Source organism: Leuciscus leuciscus, assembly GCF_965113295.1.
Source record: "Leuciscus leuciscus genome assembly, chromosome: 3".
Lineage (NCBI taxonomy): Eukaryota > Metazoa > Chordata > Actinopteri > Cypriniformes > Leuciscidae > Leuciscus > Leuciscus leuciscus.
This window is the reverse complement of record NC_138727.1, coordinates 42894864-42919141: the sequence shown is the minus strand read 5'-3', so window position 1 is coordinate 42919141 and position 24278 is coordinate 42894864. Positions and strand designations below refer to the sequence as shown.

Genomic DNA, 24278 nt, shown 5'->3' with positions numbered 1-24278 from the left:
TGCATTTTGAAAAAAAAGTGCCATGAATTTATTGCATTTTGGGGGGAAAATTATCAGTTTTTATAATAAATATTTGAAATCAAAATCTGGATTTTTTTGTTTGTTTTTTGTTATTATAACCTAAAGATGCTATGTGAAAGTTTGAAACAGAAAATAGTGGTTTTCATCTTGCCACATTCTTGGTAAAGAAAACTCATTTTACTCAAATTAATCAAAATGCATGTATCGCATTTTGGAACCAAACTCTTCAAATATGTATTCATTCATTCTTTGTAGGCTATGTTAAGTTATTTCTAGAGAAGTTAAGTTTATATAAGAACTAAGTAGTTACGAGAAAGAGTGGGAAAACAATAGTAAAATCTTGATGAACTAATGAAAAACAAAGACATATTGGCATGTAAAGAGCAACTAGGGGTCAAAAGTCATTAGGTAACAGTCTGAGTAGTGATGTCTGAATATTTCTGCTCCTAGAGAGTCTTTACTTTCTTAACATAGTGAGCCATCAACTCCAAAACAATACAGAGTGAGAGACAGCGGAACGCAACAACGAGCCAACTGCTGATAATCACTACCAGCCCTCTGCCATTTCATTGCACAAGCGTTGATAACACCAATAGCGTTTATATGCTACGTTACACTCTAAACCACACATCTGAGGTTAAACATGCACATTTTCTCCCTCACAACAAACAGCGGGAATGGCGAGACTTTGTTAACACCTTGAGGTCCTGGATGCTTGAAGCAGACCACCCTGCGTTAACCCTCCTGCCCTTGCCTTTATCAGATGACACAAGTTTGAGCAGGATTTTTCCAAATATAAGATTAGAATCAAGCTAAAAGCATTCAAAGATGGTCCGGAGTTATCTTGAATTAATCTGGCCTTAGAGTCAGATTAAATTAAATACTCCTCTTATTTAAAGAACGGATTCAGAAAGCACGTTATGAAACACGCAAAGACCAAAACGCAAGACTTACAGCAGGTCCCCAATTTGGGTGTTGACCTTTACAGCTGTAAACAATTAAAAACAGTGTATGAGACAAACACACAGCAAATGACGTCAGTGAAGTTAAAGCTGAACTCTCTGTCTCTAAAAAGCGGCATCCTCACGTGCGCAGACGTTATACTGTCCCCACTTGCGTGAAAGCACGAAAGGAATGAGGAGATGAAGCCTCAGTGTGTCCAGGAAACCAAAACAACATATAACACACTTCCACAGCGCAGGTCGCCCCAGGAACACATCTGCTTTTTCTTAAGAAAGGCCTGGCTATGCAGGACCTTGTGGGGGGATGATGCCTCTTTCCTTTTCACTCCCCCTACCGCAAATCAATTTGACAGGGGATGGCTTAAGAAAAAACAGCGCTGAAACATATAACAATAAACAATTCTTTTCTCCAGTTCTTCACCGAGGGACTAATGAGTTGCTTTTTAATATTTAACATGGTTCTATTTGACATGCAAACATTTTAGATAAATAATCAAAGGTTTTGTTCACCCAAAAATGAAAACCCTGTCATCAATTAGTCACCCTCATGCATCCCAAACCCTTGATATTTTCTTTCATCTCATACACGAGCACATCAGATATGGTAAATGGAAGATCAAACGTGCTTGGTTGATGTGCGAGAACCAATAGGGTTTGTTCTCGCATGACACACAAGCACATTTGAGCTTCCACAAGAACCAATAAGGTTCGTTTTTTTCAAGTCAAGTGTGGTTGGATTTCCATTTCCATGCTTATTGTGCTCGGTGTATGTGGGCTGATCAATGTTTATATGTACATAAAAGCCTAAAATCTGTTCATTATATAAAGTGATAATGTCTCTTCAGAAGACTTAGATTAAACCACTCGATTCATATGGATTACTTTTAATATGTCTTTGTGAACTTTTTGAAGCATCAAAGGTTTGGTGAAATGGACTTTCAAAGGAGAGCATGAATCTCTCAGGTTTCATTAAAAAAGTCTTATTTTGTATTTCAGAGATTAAAAAAAGAGAAGTTGAGTATGTGATGAGTTGGTGAACTATCCCTTTAACACTGATTTATGGAAGCAGTTTGGTGTTAACCAAGATGCTTGAAATTCTGGAGAAATCTGTAAACACCATGAAGTTAGTTAGTTATCATGAAGTCACCGTAGCTCAACTGGTATAACAGTGCTAGCGATGCTAATCCTTGCCTTGAATGCATTATACAGCACCAAATACACAATGCAAATGACTAACCAGCATAAAAAGACAACAAGTAAAAGTTGTTGACTAGTTTTCATTACTGATTTCATATTTTATTACTGACATAATAATGCCTTTCTTGCTCAAACTGACAGGAAATGTTTTACTAAACAAAGTCATCAAATGTTCAACGGCGGCACCGCACTGTATGTGTGCTTCCCCTCCTGTTTGCAAACAGATCTCTGAGCAATGGCGTAACGTACTGGCTTCCAATGCCACACATGTGGGATCAATACGTTTCCTCCACACAGAAAGAGCAGGCGCTGTTTTTGCACACAAAGCGTACATTATTAAGTATTTTTCACTCTTTTTCTCTCCTTTCTTCTGAGTATGTGTGCCAATGAGTCACTGTGTATCACGCTGACTTCTGTCACGAACAGTGAATGGGCTAATCCTTCGTTCTGTGAGGGGATAAAATGATAAACATTTACACAAAGTATGCGAGGGAACAAGACAGGGTTGAAAACAGGGGCTGTGCTTCATTCTAAAAAAAAATACTGAATGATAGAAAACAGACTCAGTGTTCCCATTCTACTCAAGACAGTATTTTGCAACTCATTTCCAGGATGTTTTATGCGATCAACACCTGTAATGTTTATGCAAAAACACACTGGAGGTTGAGCTTCATTGTGGCTTCTGGCATGCAAAAACATGACACCACAGCACAGTCATGCCAAAAACCACAATGTAGAACAATCTACAGTGTTATTGCTTTTGTACAACAGCATTGTCATTGACAAGAAGATAAAAAAAAAATGATAGTTTAGTAGTGTGTAATTGTAAACTCGGAACTTGGATTCCCAAAATCTAGGGAGCTCTCTTAGCCCATTTTAGGGTGTGTTCACACTTGGCATGTTTGGTAAAAACGAACCCTGGTGCGATTACTCTGTTAGTGCGGTTCATTTGAATAAGTGTGAACGTTGCCATCTGAACCCAGGTGTGCACCAAACAAGCAGACCAAGATCGCTGAAAATATGGACCATATTGTGAACATATCCCTATCCTTTTAGGTTCGGTGTTAAAAATGGCAATCTGAACACTAAACCGACTAGGACTAAATGGATTTTTTGGGGGGGCCCGGACCAAACGAACCAAGCGACCCGATTATAAGTGTGAACACACCCTTATTAAAAAGCAATTTATGCCATTTAATGGAAGTCAGATTAAAACAGCAGTTAGATACACATATAATGCTTAAATGATCAGTTCATATACATTCAGTTATGAATATATGTAAATATATAAGTTTCATGAAATTCTGAACTGAATGTACATTTAATAATGATTAAGTATTGCATAATATAAAAAATGCTAAATATGCTAAGCTGCATTACAGAAAACTTTTGAGCTGATGCGGCAAAAAAAAGAAAAAGAAAAAAAAAAGAATATAGTTTCACAGTTGATTCATTATCTTTCCACGTTTACGGCTCTCGCTGTGTGTCTCCGCTCCGCTCTATTCTCATTAGAATGATTCCTCTATCCTTCACTGTGACGGCAAGAGAAGAGGCGAAGGCATTGGAGATAAAGAAATTGGGTTTAGGACTAGAGAAAAAAAAATATTTCTGTCTCTCTCTTTATCTCTGGTGGCCAAAACCCAAGGTTGCTCTGTGTATCAAATTGCTTTGATGATACAGTGTGATCCACAGGCAATATTGGTTTGAGCTTAAGCAAGCAATACATACTCTCTCACCCCTGCAGAACAATTGTAAGCCTTTTAAATGTACATGCGGTTACAATCAGTGTATTAACTCTAAAATGGTTAATTCTGAATATCTAGTTTTTCATCCATATTGTATAATGCATAAAATGCAAGTTATATTAACTTTTTCGTTACTGTTTTGATGCTTTGATCCAAAGCAGCTTACAGTATATTAAAAGCAGAGATACACTTTTGGTAAAAACTGCAAGTCATGGTATTTACTGAGTTAAAAATACCTGGAATCAAACCCATGAATTGCATACTACCAGCATTGACAATTAGGTACTACCAGCCTAAAATTAATTGAAAAATTCTTTTTAATTTGAACATCTGTTACAAATAACATAAATATAGGCTTTTTATCATTAGGCAACAAAATAATACATGTGCTTTGTAGCTCACTTGTCGGTGCTGATTAGTTAATCAAATCTGTACATTGCACGGTAAGTTCATTAGGATTCTCTACTGGGATTTTCCTGATAAAATTCCTACAACAACATATGAACAGGAAGTTCTCTGTCAGCCTTAACAATGGGTGGCCACACCACACCGCCGATATGAAAATCAATTTGATGAGCTACTGTACGTCATTGGGTGTGCAGTTACATCCAAAATACACACATTAGTGCAGCCACATATCCGCTGATGAGACGCTACTCAGGGCCAAAGCACATTTGGTATACAATATAAAGTCAATATCTTGAATGTCTTGGATGAAGATACTGCAAACATTTTTTTTTTTTTTTTTTTACTCTATTTGTATGTGCAACTGTTTTTTAGATTATTAGCTCATATAATCTTAAAGTGCAGTCACAAATTAGGACCAGTGTCAATAGTGTAGTGATGCATGATGCACGGTTCATACAGAAGCCACTTTAAAATCAAACCACTTTCTGTTGGTACACTGGTAAACCATGTAAGCAGCTTGAACCCGTTGCAAAAACAACATTTTTGTCCCTTACGCAAAATTCCCTATTGCGTGGATTCCTTGGTATTCTTGGGATCGTGGTATTCTTGTTTCAGTGTAATTATATACATTTAAAGGGATCGTTCACCAAAAAAGAAAATTCTGTAACATATAAACATTGATCATGCTTGAGCTTCCGTTTACCACAACTGATGTGTGAGTTGATTAATGTTTATGTGAATAAAAGCCTAAATTCAATCTGTTTATTATATAAAGCGATCTTGTCTCTTCAGAAAATTTTTACTAAACCACTCAATTCATATGAATTAGTTTTTCAATCTCTTTATGAACTTTTTGAAGCGTCAAAGTTATTGTTGTGTAGCTGTCTATGGAGGGACAGAAAGCTCTCAGATGTCATCAAAAAGATCTTCATTTGTGTTCTGAAGTCTTACGGGTTTGGAACGACATGAGGGAGAGTAAATAATGAAAGATTATTTTTCAGTAATTTCAGTAACGAGTAGTATTAATTAACAACATTTACTTACTTACTTAGTACTTAGTTACATGTAATCATGCATACATGTAATTATGCATAATTTTAAGTTATTACTACAGTAACTACATGTAACAAGGACACTTTAAAATAAAGTGTTATCCAACTTGTCTAGTCTCTTATGTGGTGTGCAGCATTGCTACCAAATGGATCACTTGTGAGGTTCCAGGATGTTTAGGAGCTGCCTATAGGTGCTTGACTGACTAGATATTGGAACGTAGCTAAAATGTGCCCAACCTTCAAAAGGAAAACTACAGTTTTATATTGATATTCAAAATGTCACTCTTATACCATTATACATAATCAGTGATACTGACTACACATGGATGAGACAATAAACTGAATCCCTGTTCTAGTTCTAACTTAACTCCTTGCGCTACTTCTGAAAAAAAGTACAAATGGATTTGGAACCATGGTTTTCACATTCACAGACAGCCTCAAGCTGATGTGGCGTGATGCAACATGACAACAGTTGAGCCCTGTGTAGACCAGTGTTAGTCTAACACTGACATTCTAGTCTCAAAAGAACAAATAAATAAACGAATACTGTAAACTTAAATATTTAACATGTTAAAACCCTTGACATAAAACATTTGGGTTTACACACCTCAAAAATAGTGCTTTGGGAAATGTAAAGGAGTGTGAACACTTACTCTGCTAGGGCCCTTCGTATGATTGAGTGCCGCTGTCGGTACACATCCAGTTTTGACAAACAGCTGCAGGAAGTGTGGTTGGCGAAGCTTATGGTGACTGGCTTGGTCCCTTGCTTGATAGGAACTGTGATTTCAAACAACTGCAGAGTGAAAATAGAAGAAAGGTCACATTTTCAATAAAATACTACAGACTAACACAGACTAACTGACGTAAGATGTGAGACCGCATGAAGGTTACTTATACTTTTAGGAGTTTGCTAGATGTCAAAATGAATTGTGGGCAGTCAATTATATCTAAATCAAGATTAATGAATGGATTATGTCTAAAGGAGTTGTGCAACTGTGATTGCACAGTCTTTCTGTGAAATCAGTGTACAGACACAACCACAACTACAGTCTGATCAAACAAACTGGTAAGGGGAAATGGGGAATGGGGAACTCGTGCAAGATAATTTGCAAGGCAGGCAAATAATGTTAGACCAATAAATCAAAACTTCCTCCAGCTATGGGGAAACATTCCAAGGAATTTATGTTGAATGTGCAATCATAAGTGCTAGTAACGGTAATGTGCTGCTAAAATGGCCAAGTACATTTAGTTTTATGTTTTATGTCATATATCAGGGATAGGCAACTCCGGTACTGGAGGGCCACTGTCCTGCAGAGTTTAGCTCCAACCCTAATTAAACACACCTGAACAAGGCAATCAGTGTTTTCAGGGTTACTAGATACAGGCAGGTGAGTTTGTATCAGGGCTGAAGCTAAACTCTGCAGGACAGTGGCCCTCCAGGACCGGAGTTGCCTATCCCTGTCAAAAATCATAAATGACATTGAGACATTGAGAATGATTGAGAACATTAGGAAAGTAGGTGTGCTTTCAAAAAAACTAATTTGCCTAAAAGCATAATTGGATCTGACTAATCTACATGATTCAATTAATTCCTTAATAGGACAGTTCACCCAGAAATGAAAATTCTGTCCTTATTTACTCACCCTTATGTTGCTCCAAATGCATATTACTTTCTTTCCTCTGTGGAATATAAAAGGAACATTTCTGAAGAATGGGCTTCTTATTTTTTTTTTTTGCTTTGAAGCACCATATGTCTTGTGTGCTAGTACAATAGCATCAATGAACTTCAAAACCAATCGAAATTCATTGATAAACTGTCCTTCATTGAGCTGTGAGTGGTAACTCACCACCTTTAGGATACTTTTATGGTGATTGCTTTGTCTTTTTTTTAAGTTTGAAAACTTCAGTAAAGATAATTGTAATTGCATGGAAAAGAACATGGAAAGAAAGTCATACAGGCCTGGAACGACATGAGGCTTAGATGCCATAAAATTCATTTTTGGCCTGTATTGTCTTGTCTACTCATCAAACTCTTATTTCTACTCTTCCACTAAGTTCAGTGTCTTTGACATGAATAGTGGGTGCTATAGAAACCTTCAGCAACCAAGGCAGCACATTCTTTCAGCAAGATAAACAAACAAACAAACAAACAAGCTTCCAAACATTCTGGAATGTTAAACCTCCAATTTCAGCTCCTGTTGGATGAGGAGCTCTCAAGGTACACATAAATTAAGGGAAGAGAATTATGGGATATTCCAGTCTCCTCTGGTTGGCTCACTTCACTCGGCAGATATTCTTTTCTGCCTCTCCTTGGACTCATCTTCTTCTATGCCTCTTAGGTATACACAGAAGCATTATATAGCCACTTTCTAATTGCATAGCTACAATACATCTAAAGATAACTTTAGCATTCAAAATCTATGAAAATGTATTGTATCGGACTGGCATCAATCCAGAACGCACAGGCAATACAAAGGCACAATGTAATTATAAGAAAACAAATTTTAACACCTAGGGCACTATTTTAACGATCTAAGCACATGGTCTAAAGCGCAGGGCGCAAGTTCACTTAGGGCATGCCTGAATCCACTTTTGCTAGTTTAACGATGGGAAAAATGGTCTAAAGGGGTTGTCCCTATTCTCTTAATGAGTAGTGGGTGTGTTTTGGGATTTACGTGCGTTAAACCAATCAGAGTCTCATCTCCCATTCCCTTTAAATGCCAGTTGCGCTTGTGCCATGGCAGATTCGCTCTTTACATGGCGGAATTTGATAGTGGAAAGACCGAACGCGTCTCCAGAGCGCAAACGGAACTGCTCGTGTGCGAGGTAAAAGTGTGCAAGCAGACCATCTACGGGACAAGCCGGATTCCACCATATCGCCATTGACTTTAGACCAGGTTTCAGTTGGTCAGTGGCGCAGTCTATTTCTGTTGCCTCAAAATAGCAACTCACCAACAATGCGAAAGAACACACCTCGTTTTCAGACCAGAATGCCCATAGGCGCACAAATGGGCGCAAATGCATTTGCTATTTAAACAACGTGGCGCAGGACGTGAAAATGATAACTGCGTCAGACTGAAACTAGCAAAAAACACTTGCATCGCGCTTGGCGCTGCATTGCGCCGGGTGTAAGATAGGGCCCCTAATGTTAAATCAAATACAAAGGAAACACTAACAACCCAGCTCTACTCAGCATACAGAAGATTGATCTGGTTAAGTGGAATAGGGTCGAAAGCTTGTGAAATACTCTTTTTCTTTGATGTTTGCAGAACTCCATTATTTAGTTGTTAACTGCTTTTACCAGGACAAGTGATCCCAAAAGCTTCACTTGATCACTCTGTAAATCTGTCATCCCACCAGTCTTGATGATAAAATGACTTTACTGCAGGATTAACAGTCTACTAGGCATGGGTATTACATATGTGCAGGTGAGACAAGGGTTTGATAAAACCAGAAGTCCATTTAATGTGTTTTTTTAGATGACAAGCTAACAGATTCCCTTGTTACAGTTACAGTACATCACAGATATAAACTTGATATTTCACTCTTGACGTCTTGTTGTCATTACATTATATTGTGCCCAATGTCAATATTGTATCAATACTAATACCATTAATTCAAAACACAACCATGTTCATCTGATGCATATTTTACTCTTGACCCAGTCATTTTGTCAATGAAACCTGGAGCTTGTAATTTCATAATCCGAATCTTACTAAAATATATTGAAACATCTTCAGATTGCATCTGTTGTTCAGGCTTTGTGCCCAGAATGGGAGTGGTACGTCTCTGCTGCAGTAGCGTGGACATGGAGACCTTGACCTGCTCAGATGCTCAACTGGTGGGAGGGCGTCATGGTTTAAATCACAAGAGGAGAACCCATTGCCTGCTGAGGTCAGCCCACCCAAAATAAGTGGGCAATTAAAGGAGGCCTTCTTGCAAATAATTCACAGCCATGACCTCCCAACCAAACCCCTGCCTTGTCCACAACTCTCTAAATCAAAGCTGAACAGATCAGTTCTTTCTGCACAGGGAAGTAGGCTTTAAAACAAAAGCAGACACTTTTATTCAAAGCAGTAATTTTAGTCAGTAAGATTATTCAAGTTTACAATTAAATTATATATAGTGTATATTATATATATTTGTGAGAAATGGATTTATATATAAGGTGTTAGTTAAGGGTATGCAACGAAACAGTTGCCTACATATGTATCTGTATTTAATACAATGAAAAAATATTCTGCATCTGTATTCAGACAGAACTAGATGTGGGCGGGGCTTAAACTGAAAGCGTGTCAAATTTAAAAGACAATCCCGTTTTTAGAAATAACTGCATTTCATTTATAGTATCAGGTGTCTGAAGAGATGACTAAGGTTGAATTGGGTCTTGCACGGTGAAGTGGCAAAGTGATTTAATGTGTGAGATTGCTTTGTGTCTTCTGTGATTCCCATTTCCTTATAGATGGGTTACTCTGTTAAGGTGGGGAGAATAATTTATGGTGGTTTGATTTGATTACTTTTGCTTTGGAGTTTGGAGTGAAATTGTTTTTGTTTGATCTGTGATTGAATGTGCACTTATTGACATGTAATCACCATTGGATAGGATTGGGAATCCTGTTAAACTGTTAAAATATATACATTTCTTTTTATCTGTTTTGTTTATTTTCAATTTCTTAATACCCAATGTGCTACTGTTGAATGTTGTATAATAAACTGTTATATTTGCAAGAAACACACTGTGGTTGTTGCCCTTTTCTTAGTTCTTCTCTCTTGTGAGATGTTGGGGTTACACTAACATCAGCAAAGTTACACTTTAAGGTCAGTACTGCTCATCATTGGTTCCAAACAGATTTGTGGACACAAACACATGCTGAAAGAGTCACTCACCGTCTTGCTGATGTATGAAGTGCTGATGTTCACGCACTGATGCTCCTCACTGTTACAGCAGCCCCCACATCTGTAGACAGACACGCAGGGTGGTTTATAGAAGGTGTTTGTAGCTGCCCCAAACTCTTTCCCCACATCTAAACAAACTTGGCGTGGCATGCACAGGGTCTTTCTCCACTCTGTCTCAATACCTGGAGGAAGCGCAGCGAGACAGGAAGAAGAGGCACATTAAAAAAAGGCCAGCAGTGAAATACATGGATTTGTATGCACTGCAATTATTGCAGATCAGGGTCTGACACATTCTTGGCATCCTAAAGAAACTTTTTGTCAGGACTGTCAAAAAGCATAAATTCTTGGCTGTAAGACAATAATGACAAAAAACACTGCCAGCACAATCTGTGCCGGTCTTAAATTAAGTCACTCACTTTTAATAATTTCAAGATTGATGAAAGCAGCCGCAAAGGTGGCCTCCTCCGACCTTGTTTCTGTGGAGCTGTATTCTCTGTGAGGTAAGCGCGATCCCGCCTTGGAACGACACTTCAGCATGCTCCAGTAGCTGGGGTAAACTATCCTCATAAGTTCATCCACGCTACCCGCTGAACGTAACTGCTCCACCTGGTCTGGCTCTGAATGCTCCTGATAAGACACAGAGAAACAGAATAAAACTGGGGAAAAGCAGCCTGTCAGCTTCTCCAACAAAGAATTCTTCACATTTCTTCTGTCACAATCAACTTTTTCTTAGGAAAGGACAACATTTTTGAGACTTGTTGGAAATACCAAATACCTGAAAAATTACTCTTTCTTAAAAGGATAGTCCACCCAAAAATGGCAATTCTGTCATCATTTACTCGTTCCAAAACTGTGTGACAATCTTTCTTCAGCAGAACATGAAAGAAGATATTTTGAAGAATGTTGGTCACCAAACAGTTTTGGTTCTGACTGACTTCCATTATATGAACAAAAATTACAATGTAAGTCAATGGAAACATAAACTGTTTGGTAACTAGACATTTTTGGTTCCCACTGACTTCCAATGTAATTTTGGTTCAAAAACTGCCCAAAAACCTTTTTGTCCACGAAACTGTTTGTTTACCAACATTCTTCAAAATATATTTTACATTCTGCAGAAGAAAGAAAGTTACACAGGTTTAGAACAATATAAGGATGAGTAAATGATGGCAGAATTTTCATTTTTGAGTGGACTATCCCATTAAGAGGGATTCTATACCAGAGTAACACTTAACAGGATAGTTCACACACATTTTTTAATTCTGTCATCATTTATGTTGTCAACCAAACAGTTTTGGTTACCCATTGACTGTAACTGTATGAAAAAAAAAAAAAAAGAAATTTTTTCTTGCATGTTCCAAATAAGAAATTCATAGAGTTTTGGAAAGACATGAGTAAATGATGACAAAATTTTCATTTTTGGGCAAACTATTCCTTGGACAGCAACATAGTTACGCCTACAGTTACACCAGAGCTATACATACTGAAGAGGGTTTGATCAACGTGCTGGAAAGAACTACTGCAACAGTTAAGCATGCCATATTGTATAAATCCCAAAGCGACTAAGAGAAATATCAATTGTTTTAATGTTATTTTTATTGAATGTTTCAATCTCTCTTCTTTTTTTTTTTTTTACTAAAGATGGTTTGTGACTCTACTCACTGAATCAATATTTGGAGATCTAATCAGGGATAATAAACACAAGTGATTAACTTTTCCATTGTTTTATCATATTCTTATCACTAGACAGTTATAATGGCCAACTGTACGCCGGTAACATTTTGTTGTATTTTAATCATGCTGACACTACAAATCACTATTTACTCATCAGATGGGTTTTTAAAATGAATGTACCACAAACCAACAAGTAAAGTTTTCCCATGTCAAAATGTGTGAATGTGAAGGGTGAAACTGAGACATGCAAATCATGCTTTAATGGATGGAATGGTCAGAACTCAATGGTCTCGACTCAGCCAATTGAAAGTATTGCTTACTCAGTAAGCTGATGGATGGGATCCAGGGTTGCCTGTGAAGACGGAGCCATGTCTGTCAGCAGCAAGAGACACCCTAGCACACGCAATCAAACCCCCAAAGACTTGACCTCCCCGCAATCCGCAGCGGAATGAAAGTTTGCAAGAAGTGTGAAAACACCAACGGCGTCTGAAACAGCCTGAAGTCCCTGATGGAAAATGATACTGCTGTCTGGGACATTCCAGGAAACATGCCCAGTTTACCCACATAGCTGATCATGGCTGTCGATAAAAAAAACACCCTCCCTCTCTTGTAGAGGTGTTACATTTTTTTTAGAAAAAAAACAACCAGAAATTGAGCCTCAACAGAATTCCCCTTTCCAGAAGGCCAGTCTTTGGTATTGGTTCCAGCCACTCTATATCACATTTGACTGGTAAATAAACATTTTTTTTTTTTTTATCTCATTAGGCAAATCACCAAGTTTACAGCAGACAATTTATTAAAACAAATGGTAGGAATTGAACTTTCTCTTACTCTTGCATTTTGCTGTAAAACTTATTATTAACATAAAATACTTTTTTGGGGGGCCGGATAAGTACAAGCAATGCTTTTCCAGGCCTCCCTACCTAACTCACTTTCAAAGGAGATCCTCAGAACAAACAGGAGCTTTACAGTTTGACAATTTTTTGAAAGTATAAACTTGAAGGCCACTTTTCATGATAAAGGTCCAGGACACTTCGCTGTGCCAGAATATATACAAATGTAACCACTTACATGAAATATGACTTCAAGATTGCATAGTTTCATATATTATCATAAAACCTTTGACATAGTAGCTGAAGAAGATTCTAAACCCACATTGTTACCTGCAAACATTTAGTTGTACCACATACCAAGGAAAATAGCTCTAATCGTGGAAAGAGGAAAAATATAATCCTTGTAGGAAATGACCACTTCTGCATTGACTCCCTTCTGTTTATTCAGGAAACCCAAATACAACAAAAAGAGTATGAACAAGACTATTGTATGTGGCCTCTTCCATGCCTTTGTTTACAGTGATTCCTGAGATAACACACTGGTCTGTTTCCTACCAGAAACAATGGAGACTGAGAAAATGATGTGTGGAGCACAGAACACAGACACATTCACACGTGAGTCAGGCCCAAACTTCAGGTTTGGTAATTGTAAAAATGCTAATACAATGCCCTATTTTTATGTTTTAGTGGCAACTAAAAAAAGACACTGATGAGAGAACGATACAAATGGGAACCATGAAGTCTGAGAGCACTTGACCCAGAAATGCATTCATTGTTTTACTCTTGTGATCTAATTCATAATATTAGGGATAGCTTTATTCTTATATTACAAAAGAAAATAAATTTGAATGCATAATAATAAAAATAATAAATTTACTAAATTATATTTCATCCCCATTTAACTATCAGACTCAGTATCAAATATAATGTTAAATGCACATTTAAATTTCAAATTGCATACAACTGATTGCAGCCATTTTTATTATTAATCATGATTTCTTACAACTGTGCTTTTACTGGGTGAGTCGGAGTGAACAATGCCACTAATAGAGATCAGGCCAAGATCAGGATTTTCATTAAATAATACATTAAATTTCGGTTTGTTTTTCACCAAACCCTATCATATACCCCCATAACACTTGGAATATATGGCATGAGACCATTCTGTGATACTTTTGCATCTTTTCTTAAAAGCTTGATGCTGATCGCTAATTCACTGCCATTATATGGACGGGTGCGAGTGGGACATTTTTTTTATTTATCCTTCTGTGGTCCGAAAAAATAAAGAACGGCACACTGCATTAGAACAACACCAGGGTGAGTAAATTATGACTTAATTTTCATTTTATGGTGAACTATCCCTTTAAAGAAAAAAGGTTTGAAATTTTTAAATGAAAGAAAATAAATAGTACATCTGATTAATCAAGTTGAAGGGAGAATGGCGTCAATACGAGATTGCATTTGGCCCTGAAAAGCAGTGATTCATGGGATGTAATGAAATGATGACCTGATGATAGATGCATACAACATCAGTGGCCAGCCATGAGCCACATTGTATTATTGGCCAATAAAAAAAGACTTCACCTTCACCAAGCTAGAAAGTATGTCTCATTGAATTAACCACAATAGAAAGCAGCTGGGTTTAACACTTAGGACAGGATGCCATCTCCACTTTAACAAAATCATTGGATGCCACACACGCACAGGATCCCAATAATGAAAATGACACCATCATGACTGCCATTATTTTAAAGTTCAAATGTGAGTCAACAGTTTGATGGCATTTATAAAATGTGCATCATTAGACAGAATGCTTATTTCAGACACCCTGAAGCAACACGTATTCTCTTGATGGCGTAGTGTTTCCTGAAGCAAACCACAAAACTGACACAATGACACAAACAACTAGATCCTTTTTTGGCAATGAGGTTAGAGTTTATCCTCTAAGCTGATACCAGCATCCGGAGCTATTTTGGATGAGGTTTCTGGAAGGCACCCTCACCGAATGAATTCCTTTAGTCTGAGTCAAAAGGCTTCATATTTAGGCCAGGTTTATACAGTTCCATTTGCATTACAGTCACCCCATACTCCTACATTAAAGCTTAATCAAAAAGTCAGCCATACCAACTTCATGATTTAGTCCACATTTTCATATAATCCTTAGGTAAAGATAACTAGCTTGTTGACGATTATTTAATCAAGAATTGATTGATGTATTTGCGAAAATACAGTTGTTTCAAATGTGTTTCAGCAGCAAAATTTACAATTTCATAAAATTAAATTAAATTAGCTATTTTAATGCTACAAAGGCCTCTCAATCAGTCAATTGTGGTTTATTACCTATAATGGGCAGTTATGCAATTGTGAAGACAGCGAGGCTTCTGCACACATACAATAGGCAAAGTCAAAGCCATTATTATACTAATTTCTACTTTCAACACAATGAAAAAAACCAAATGCTGTCACTGGGGAGTATTACAGACATCAACCCAGAGCATAACACATGCTCACTGAACTCAGGTGAAACATGGCCCCCATCATAGACATTATAGCAGTGGTGCATATGCACAAGAACACATCTGTTCGCATCTGTTCCATACAGACATACCTTTCATCCTCAATATTGGACTCCAGAGAGCAGGCTTGTGAATGGTGCTGTGCTCACTGAACAAGAATGATGTCGTTGAAGTCTGCTGGGGGCATGTCTGGGTCTACGTTTGCCAACACTCAGGAGGAGAGTAAGAGGATCTGAAATATCATTAACCCCCTAATGATCTCCTAGAAACCCTAGAACTAACTGCAGGCTTTGAGCCTTTGACCTAGGGGAGAACCAATTCCTTGGAGAATAAGTCTGGCCACAAGTCTGAAGAGTAACTGAGACCCTCTTCAACATCCAAGCATCCCACATTTCAGACAAACAATCCTAATTTGTCATGTTTTCCTAAAGCAATTGAGATGCTCCCCAAGGTAGGAGGACTGCACTATGAAGCTCATGATTTCTATGTTACGGCCTCTCATATGAATCTAAACCAACCGCTGGATTCAGTACACACGCTAATGCACATTTGCATGTGCTCTTGAGACCAGACCATCCGCATGGAAATCATTTTTCCAGTCTTTAGCCTAGTATCTGCTGGATCCATTAATATGACTAAGCAGCATTGGATGCAACATAAAGCACGTAACAACAGAGCGCACGGTTTATGTCTGAATCAATCTCAGCCAAAATGGAAAGTTGTGAATCATGCATAATAAGAGCAGGAATGTGCCATTTTAATTTTATGTTGACTTAAAGAAATAATCTAGAGATTTGTCTGAGTCCCATAAGAACCTCTCTTCGTTTTTTAGAAAGACTTGTTTTCTGGGTCTGATCCATTTCACGTGTAGAGGCGGGCGTGTGTCAGGATGCAATTACTGTGCACTTTTGACGCGTACTTGGTTAAGGTTTCTGTGGTGCAATAAAGCTATTAGCCTGGAGGGTTGCCCACTACTCAATAAGACCATAGGGATATTAGGTCTAATGTTCTGTAACCCAATTCTTGAGCTCTCCAAAACATAATGCTCTGCATGAAATCCCAATGAAACTCCCTGTAGACACGTTTTTAAAAAGCTACACAGATACAGTGGGGGCAGGAGGGGTTCTTGTTTTGGCATACTTAAAGCATTATATGATGCATATATCCTAGCAGGACAGAAACTGTCAAGAGTGACATTAGTAAGGTTTAAGCAGCATCCACTCAGCGATTATTCATAGGTCTTGGCATGTGGATTACACAAGTCTTAAGAAAGCTTTAAAAGATTAGTTTGTCTAAAAATGAAAACTCTATCACCATTTACTTACCCTTAAGTTGTTCCAAACCTGTTTGACTTTCTTTTCTGTGTTAAACACATAAGCAGTTAATTAGCTGAAATTCCAAGCTGCCCTTTTTCTTGCTACACTGTTTCTGCTCCTAAACTACTTTCACTGAATGGAAAAGAGCAGCTTCGGCATTTAGCTAAAATGTCTTCTTTTGTGTTAAACAAAATAAATAACACATTTTTGGAATTACATGAGGCTGAATAAATGATGACAGAATTAAATTTTCCCTATTCTTTTTGTAAATACAATGCATTAATATTCAAATATAAAAACCTTTAGGCACCAGAGAAGACAACCTACAGACATTAACCTATCAATACTAAGTGTGACACACAAAACAATGCAAAATAATAAGGACTCCACACATTTGCTTCATGTATTATAATAAAACTACATGAATCAACTGTAGACTAGAGGACTCTCTTGACTCTATTTCCAGAATTGATAACACTTGTCCACTCATTAAGTTGATTCATTGGACTTTTTAGTGCTGGTTTCCTGGGCTGTGTCCAAAATCGCCCTCTATACCCTTAAATACTAGGGCACTATTTGAGGGGACAGCCATTTGTAGTGGTGTCCGAAACCATAGTGGACATTATCGCGTGCACTCATTCAATCCCACAATGCACCGCAATAACAAATGTACAATGATGTATGCTCAACGGCTAGAGAATTCCCATTATTCACTGTGAGAGTTGCGCACCGAATTAATTCCTACATCTGATCAGATGTCACCCAAATGTCACATGTTTCTTTGTTCAGTTTCCCGCTACTCATCCGTCTCCTTGGTTACCGTCATTATTAGTTCATATGCGTCAGCTGTGTTTAGTAATTATCCTTGTTGTGTTCACTACTTAAGTTGTTCCTTCTCCTGCACTCCTTGTCTGGTCACCGTAATACCTACACTGCTGTGTTAATGTGAGTTTCCCTGCTCGTTACCTGATTCTTGAGTGTTATTATTAAAGTGTTGTTTGGATTTCATCTTCTGAGTCTTCGGCCTGTTTTTGGGTACACCACACCATTACATATACATTAGTTTCAATGACAGAATGCAATATAAATCTTTTAATCTTACTACTGGAGCTGCCAGTTTGCCAAGTTTCAAATAATGATTAAACAACAAGCAAAAACTATGCAATAGCGGCAGCCCACTCCATTATATATTTATAATAAATATATTACTAAACTAATGTAGGGAATAATAAATGAGGGTATAGGGGGGTGATTTTGGACACTGCCCAGGTCTCCAGAGCAACATACTGTACCTCTAAGATAAATTAAGCAATTAAAAAAGCAGTTGATGTTACACAGTACTGTACTTTTTTCTTTTTTTTCTTTTTTTATGATAATTCTGGCCTCAGCCTACATGTGCACGACCTGTTCCTTTCGCTGTCTCACTAAATGAACGGGTCACTACACAAACCAGTTTTATCCATTAGAGCAGTGATTCAGGGTTTAGAAAGATTTCCATTTCATTTGTAAGTCTCTGTAAGTCTTTGCTACACTGCAAGTCATGACTTCTCATTAAGATCTGTACAAATGATTGCATATCCACTCGTGGTTGAAATTTGGTGAAGAGGACTAATGACTTTATGTTTTTCAAATTTCACATCTAAATTTGATTTATAAATAAATATGCCATTTTGTCTAATAGGGAAAGTTTCTGCATGATTGCTCACTGAACAGTCAGACAAGCTCAGGCGTAAAGGGAAACGAGTGGCAAGGTTTCCTGTTTTTAGCTCAAACGAATCACAGTAAAGGTGACCAATTTTACAACAATGTTAGATGATATTCTGTATAATGTGTAGAAAGAAACATTTCTGATTTATTGTCTATAAAGGAGTACTTAAGGCTTACTGATGGGGCTCTGTGGGTACATAAGATAAAAAAGTCCCTATTTCTAATTCCCTACTAATTCCCTACTCATACTGCCACCAAGGGTCTAGTCTCCATACTTTTCTTACTCCATACTACTCAATACTAACAGTTTACACTCCCAGAGTGGTCCACACACTGGCTATAATAAAGTTCCTAGAAGAAGGCAAGTAAAAAAAAAAAAAAGTAAAACAAAGTTTACTCATTTTTAGTGATCTGGATTTTTCTGCTGTATTACACATTCCAGTGCTTCTCCTTGCAGAGGAAATTGCAAAAGCGGTCTCGGATCTGAAAAAAAGTACAAAACCCCCCAAAAAATCTCAGTCCCCCAGCTGCTTCAGGCACACTGCTGGGTCACAGTCAGGGCTGAATTCCTCTGCTGAGGGGGACTGAGATCCACAGCCAGTTTATAGACAGCGCAAAAAGAAGGACACAGCAACAGCTACTCAAATTGAAAATGTAATCACTAAAGATTAAAGAGAGATTTTTACAGATGTCCAAACCAAAAAGTAGCCTAATTATTATTCTTTGTTGCTCCTGTGTCTGCCCATGTGGGTGAGTGACTGAATGAAGAGAGACATTTTTGATTGGCAAACCAAGATTATCGTTAACGAAAACTATTACGAAAACCCGAAGTCAAAGACAACAACAAAAAAAGGGTTACCTAAAGACTGAAAACTAAACTAATACTTAAAATGTGCACTTAAAAAATGAACTTTCATTAAAGACTTTCATATTTTCAGTCAACATCTCTCAAGTCTACTCAAACCAATTTTCGCTTTTTTTAGTTTGTGGAGCTGTTTAAGAGAAGAAAAGTCTATTTAAAGGAGAACTCGGTAACTCTAGCGAACTCTAGTCACTTCTTCGCTGATTTTCCCTTTTGTTGTCGCATGTTTTCCCCACGAGCTCCCCCTACAGCTGTGGGGGGGTGTATATTTCACAACACAGTCGTAAAAAACTCATTTGCGGCGGCCTCCTCCCCCTCTCTACCGCTGCTCATGTGCGTTTGTTTTGATCGGAGCAAGCCAACTGTATCGTGTGGAACTATGTCTACCGAGGTGGGTAATCTGGTAATACATCATACATGCGTGTGTGTTTATGTCGAATTGCCGTAAAGCAATTTGTGTTTCGCGCTCGTTCTCGTTCTAGTTCTCGCTTATCACGAGACTTCCAATTTCTAACTTGCCGGGACGGTATGTTGCAAGTTGCAAGGTTGGTTTTCCGCCTGGGAACGCTGGGGGGAGCGGGGAAAGTCACCAATATCACCAGAACAGGTTGTTTAACCATCCAAATGATTTCTAGACAGTTTTATTAAGTTAAAAAAGTTACCAAGTTCTCCTTTAATTTTGAAAAACAAATACAACTAAAACTATACAATCAAAATAAAAAATATCAACAAGTAAAACTAGACTGACATTGAAAACCAAAACACAAACTATAATAACCCTTTTATATAGATGCACAGAAACTGTTGCCACTGCAGCCTTAAAGAGAACCAAGAACTAACCACTAACATCACATCACTAAACTAAACATCACCTCATATCATCTACTGCATTGTCCTCCAGGAACATTTGATACACTTCTCCCCCCCCCCCCCCCCCCAAAAAAACACTTTAAAGCCTATCAAACATGTCATTCCTTTACTACAGCATTGCACAATTATGAAAATAGGTTCTTAGAAGTAACAGCTACTGAAACACCCCCATTTGGAGAAGTTGTCTAATTCAAAGAATTACCTCCCCAAAGACGTGAAGTCTTCTTGCTTATGTCATCACAACATCTGACTCTCCCTCCCCCAACCCCCCCTCTAAAAAAAAGCTCCTCTAAAGTTGTGAAAGTGTTGAAAGGTGGTTGTGCTAAATCTGAAGTTAAAGGATGAGCCGATCTGGCAGGTGGATTGGCTATTAGAGTGGTGAAGACAAGAGGCAGAAGTGAGTAATCTGTTCCACCTGTGCTAACTTTCCTACCTGGGAAGTACACATGTACCACACACTCACACTGGAGAAGACATCCCTGGGGAATCCCTTGGTTATCAACAAAGAGCAGAAATAAACAAGAATGGTTTAAAAGAGGAGGAAAAAAGCTCTTTTACTACTAGCTGAAGGTCCTTTATCATGGGTGGTTTATCCTCGGGCATTCATTACTAGCCATGAGACACACTCATAGTGGCTGAAATATAATGCTTACTTAAACCAGAGAGTCTCAAGAGACTTGCAACATAGCGGCTAATAATACAAAATAGACATTCCCAAAGCAGTCAACATCCCAGTTAAAATGATGGAGTTTTTGTAAAGCCACATGACAAAACCATTTGTCAGTCCCAATGAATGAGGTCAAGACTGCAGCTGAGTCTTTAAGACTACAAATCAGGGGGTCCCAGCATCGCATGTGTACTCACCAAGCACCCACATTTCCCAGGTGACCCCTTCAGAAAGATAGTCTTACTAGACAATAACTCTCTCTACATGTACATTCCGCATGATTTACAATTACAGTCACAATTACTAATGATTTACGAGACAGCTTTGCCAAACATATGAGAGATGGCCATGACAGAAAAGTCCAAGGGAGAGAAATAAGGTCAGTATATTAGTCGATCGCTGACTGATGCCCAATGAATTATTGAGTCAACCATCCCATACATTCATATAGCGTACAGCCACATGTGCAATTATGGAACAATTATTCAATTTCGTGGCATAAGTGCAAGACAAATATCCCCCAAGTGGACTGAAAATAAACCATTAGAAATTCAGCAGCTTTTTATGTTGTTGCTGTTGTACTTACGATTGGCTTTTGCTTCTCTCAGTGAATTCCAGCTAAATGAATCTTAATAACCATAGAATTTCACAGCGACCCAAAGGAGTTTAAGAGAGAGAGCAGTGAAAACAAAGCAAGTCTAATTTTAGGCACTCATGATTAGTGTACCGTACGGCCCATGTCGCACATTACCAATGGGAAGCATTTCAAGACCTTATCAAGATGTCCACATTGTTGCGCGTAGCATATGGTACCTATCATTTATACACTGCACATAGTACAATTCTTCTGCTGCTGTATATGAAATGATAGAATGTTGTGTCTAAGTAATCATTCATAATAGTGTAATTTAAAACATATTGTGGCTGGGTGTGTGAGCTGAGGAATTAACAGACATCTCTTGTTTTCAGACAGGTCACATTGGAGCTCCAGAGGTAAGAAGAGATAATCAAATGAATTGCACCCATTGAGTATATTTATCATCATATACATGATCAAAGAAACACTTTCTCTCTTCTTTCTTTCTCAGTGGGGAGACAGAATAATGAGAGATAGAGAGACTACTTCTCAAGTTGCTGGCCCAATGTCACCTGCTTCCACTTCTTATGGCAATATAACTGAGCTCTCACATTATTTGCCTTATAAACCCTAGATGTGTGAATGAAGTTATCTTAAAGTGACGTCCATATGATAAACAGGCTACATGAAAATGGTAAATATTCCAGAGGTACTGGGTGCGTTTAATAATTAGTTGAATATATATTGTAATAAATAAAAACAAAAACACAAATAAATAAACAGAGAACGGTACGGTCAAAGGTTGTTTAAATGTCACATTACCCTAAATGGTAAAAAAATAAATAATAATTGTATTTTAATGATCTGTCCAAGCTTAAGAGATTTAAATACATTATTAAATACAAGTTCCATTCAAGTGTTTTTGCAAGAAGACCCTAATAAATGAATCAGGATTCCAAACTAAAGCTAATCTGTGCTAAGTACAAGCATAGTCACCAGTGCCAGTGATGTTGGCTGTTGATTTGTTGCATCTCAGAGCTCCAAGCAGTACAACTAAGTTTGAAAATAACTTCATGCTGAGTTTAGGACAACAAATCATAACTAATAATAAATGATGCATCAAACCAATTTCTTCACTTTTAAAACATAAAACTTGAAAATGATCTTGCCAGTGCTTACCATGGCATCTCCTTGATCTTGGTCATAATCATAGTAGTCGTGACTTGACTCCAAAGCAAGGTTTGCATAAAACAATGCGAGACAGAAGACAGAAATTCCAAATAAGTGCATTTTAGAAAGAAAAAAAAATTCTCTGAAGTCTGAGCAGAGTCTGTTGAAAGTTCCTCTTTTGCAGCTTTCAGCAGCAGGTTTCTAGAAAATTCTGTCCTTAAACTAAAATAATACCCATGTATACATCCAACATTTTAAGAAGACACTTCGACACTGGTCCATGGAATGCACTTTGAGCTCGTCCCTTCACAAGCGCCTGTGAACATCCACTCCGTGCGGAGAGAGATCAGTGTGGAAGTGCGCTCAGCGCTCTATGGCATGTTTTATGCAATTTCACGCTGCTACTTTGACTCCTTCTCCTCCCCCTCTCCGTTTTCCCCCAGCCTGCCTCTTCTGTCGCTGCTAGACACATTCCGAAACATCAAGAGAGGAATATGAGTCATGGCACGCGCGCTTTTCTCAGGTGTCGACTACAGCACGTCAAAGTCATTATGAGCAATTCACGCACGAGCGCGCCGAATGAACCATGCAGTTGCCGTTTTTTGTGTAAGGTGAAAGGGCAGTGGTTCGTTCCAACATGAAAACTGTTTTTACTTCCCCGTTCACCTCATATTTATTTTTGAAGAATATGCAGGTCTGGCTTTTTATAGGCCTACTATTACAATGAACATGGACGAGCTTAAAAAATTAACGCAAAAACAAGATAGCCTATCATAAAAGTAGTTCATGTGACTGCTTACTATTATATTAAGACATAAACCTGAATTAAAATGTTTTAAAAGAGTAGCCTATACAAGTTTAGTTTAGGCTACCACTTATTGACAATGAAAAGTGTTTTTTCAGCATGCTAAATTTAAACTAAGTTTAAAAATGTTATTAAAAAAAACAATAAAGTAAGAGTAGTATAGACATTGTAAACCACACACTAAATGATAATAATAATAATACTAATAATAAAACAACATACGTGTATGGTCAATTCTGGTTAATTGGGCCACCTTGATTGGGGCTGGGTGAATTGGGATGACTGTCAAAAAGTGGAACAATTTACCTGAATTCACCCTACTCTTAGTGAGCTTCTTTGGGCAAGTTTAAATTCTCTTGGAGGGTTTTTCTCCATAGGGGGTCTTAGTCCTCAAGTTCACTGAGTGCTCTTCTAATGCTGTGGAATGCAAGTCCCACTTGAGTCATTGTGTTCCATTTACGCTGTCAAATGGTTGCATTTAATTTTGTGATCTTCTCAAATACTACTTTAAGTAGCAGGCTAAACATGCACTGTCAAACGCATTCAGTGTTAACACTAAAGGTCTAGTTTGAATAGGCTCAGGGGCTAAGGGTTTGTGAATGATAACCTAATTAGCCATGACACCATTGAATACTTCAATGTGAAAATACCTGACAATTCACATTTAAATAGCTGGCCAAATGCTTTCCAGGGCAATTGAGATAAAAGTTCTGCTTTTGTTTTCTATTAAATAAAAATGATAACAATAAAAGATTGTACCAAATGACTGGTGAGTGGTGACAATAAAAATATGGTGGTTGTTGTTGTTGTTGTTAAAGCCAAACAATTCCATAAGCAGAAGTTCCAAATCAATGCAAATTACTTGCGGAACTTGTTATCGCAAATTTGAAGCAAACAAAAGGCTTGTCAGTCATACTTGGCAGTGGACAGCAACTTTGCCAACTTATTTGACTTCTGTTTGCTTAGGAACTGTCTCATTCTGCTTCCCTGAATGGTCTAA

General features: G+C 37.9%; 1 protein-coding gene and 1 long non-coding RNA gene across 3 annotated transcripts in view; one reads left to right on the top strand and one right to left on the bottom strand.

Annotated features, from left to right (window-relative positions):
• vegfc (vascular endothelial growth factor c) overlaps window positions 1-22981 on the bottom strand; it is a 41076-nt gene extending 18095 nt beyond the window's left edge. Inside the window, exons 1-4 of one of the 2 annotated variants that reach the window (XM_082163264.1) lie at window positions 22483-22981; window positions 10751-10908; window positions 10273-10342; window positions 6039-6178 (exon numbers count right to left, since the gene is read on the bottom strand). In XM_082163264.1, the coding sequence (XP_082019390.1) occupies window positions 6039-6178; window positions 10273-10342; window positions 10751-10908; window positions 22483-22593 (479 nt within the window). In that variant the 5' untranslated portion in view covers window positions 22594-22981. Of the gene's footprint in view, window positions 1-6038; window positions 6179-10272; window positions 10464-10697; window positions 10909-22482 lie in introns of both variants that reach the window. The other variant, XM_082163263.1, reaches the window with a different exon arrangement.
• Window positions 15188-20111, top strand: LOC309494058. Its single transcript, XR_014204200.1, has 2 exons — window positions 15188-19337; window positions 19856-20111. It is a non-coding gene; the product is annotated as an uncharacterized lncRNA (long non-coding RNA).
• Window positions 22982-24278: the final 1297 nt, after the last annotated feature.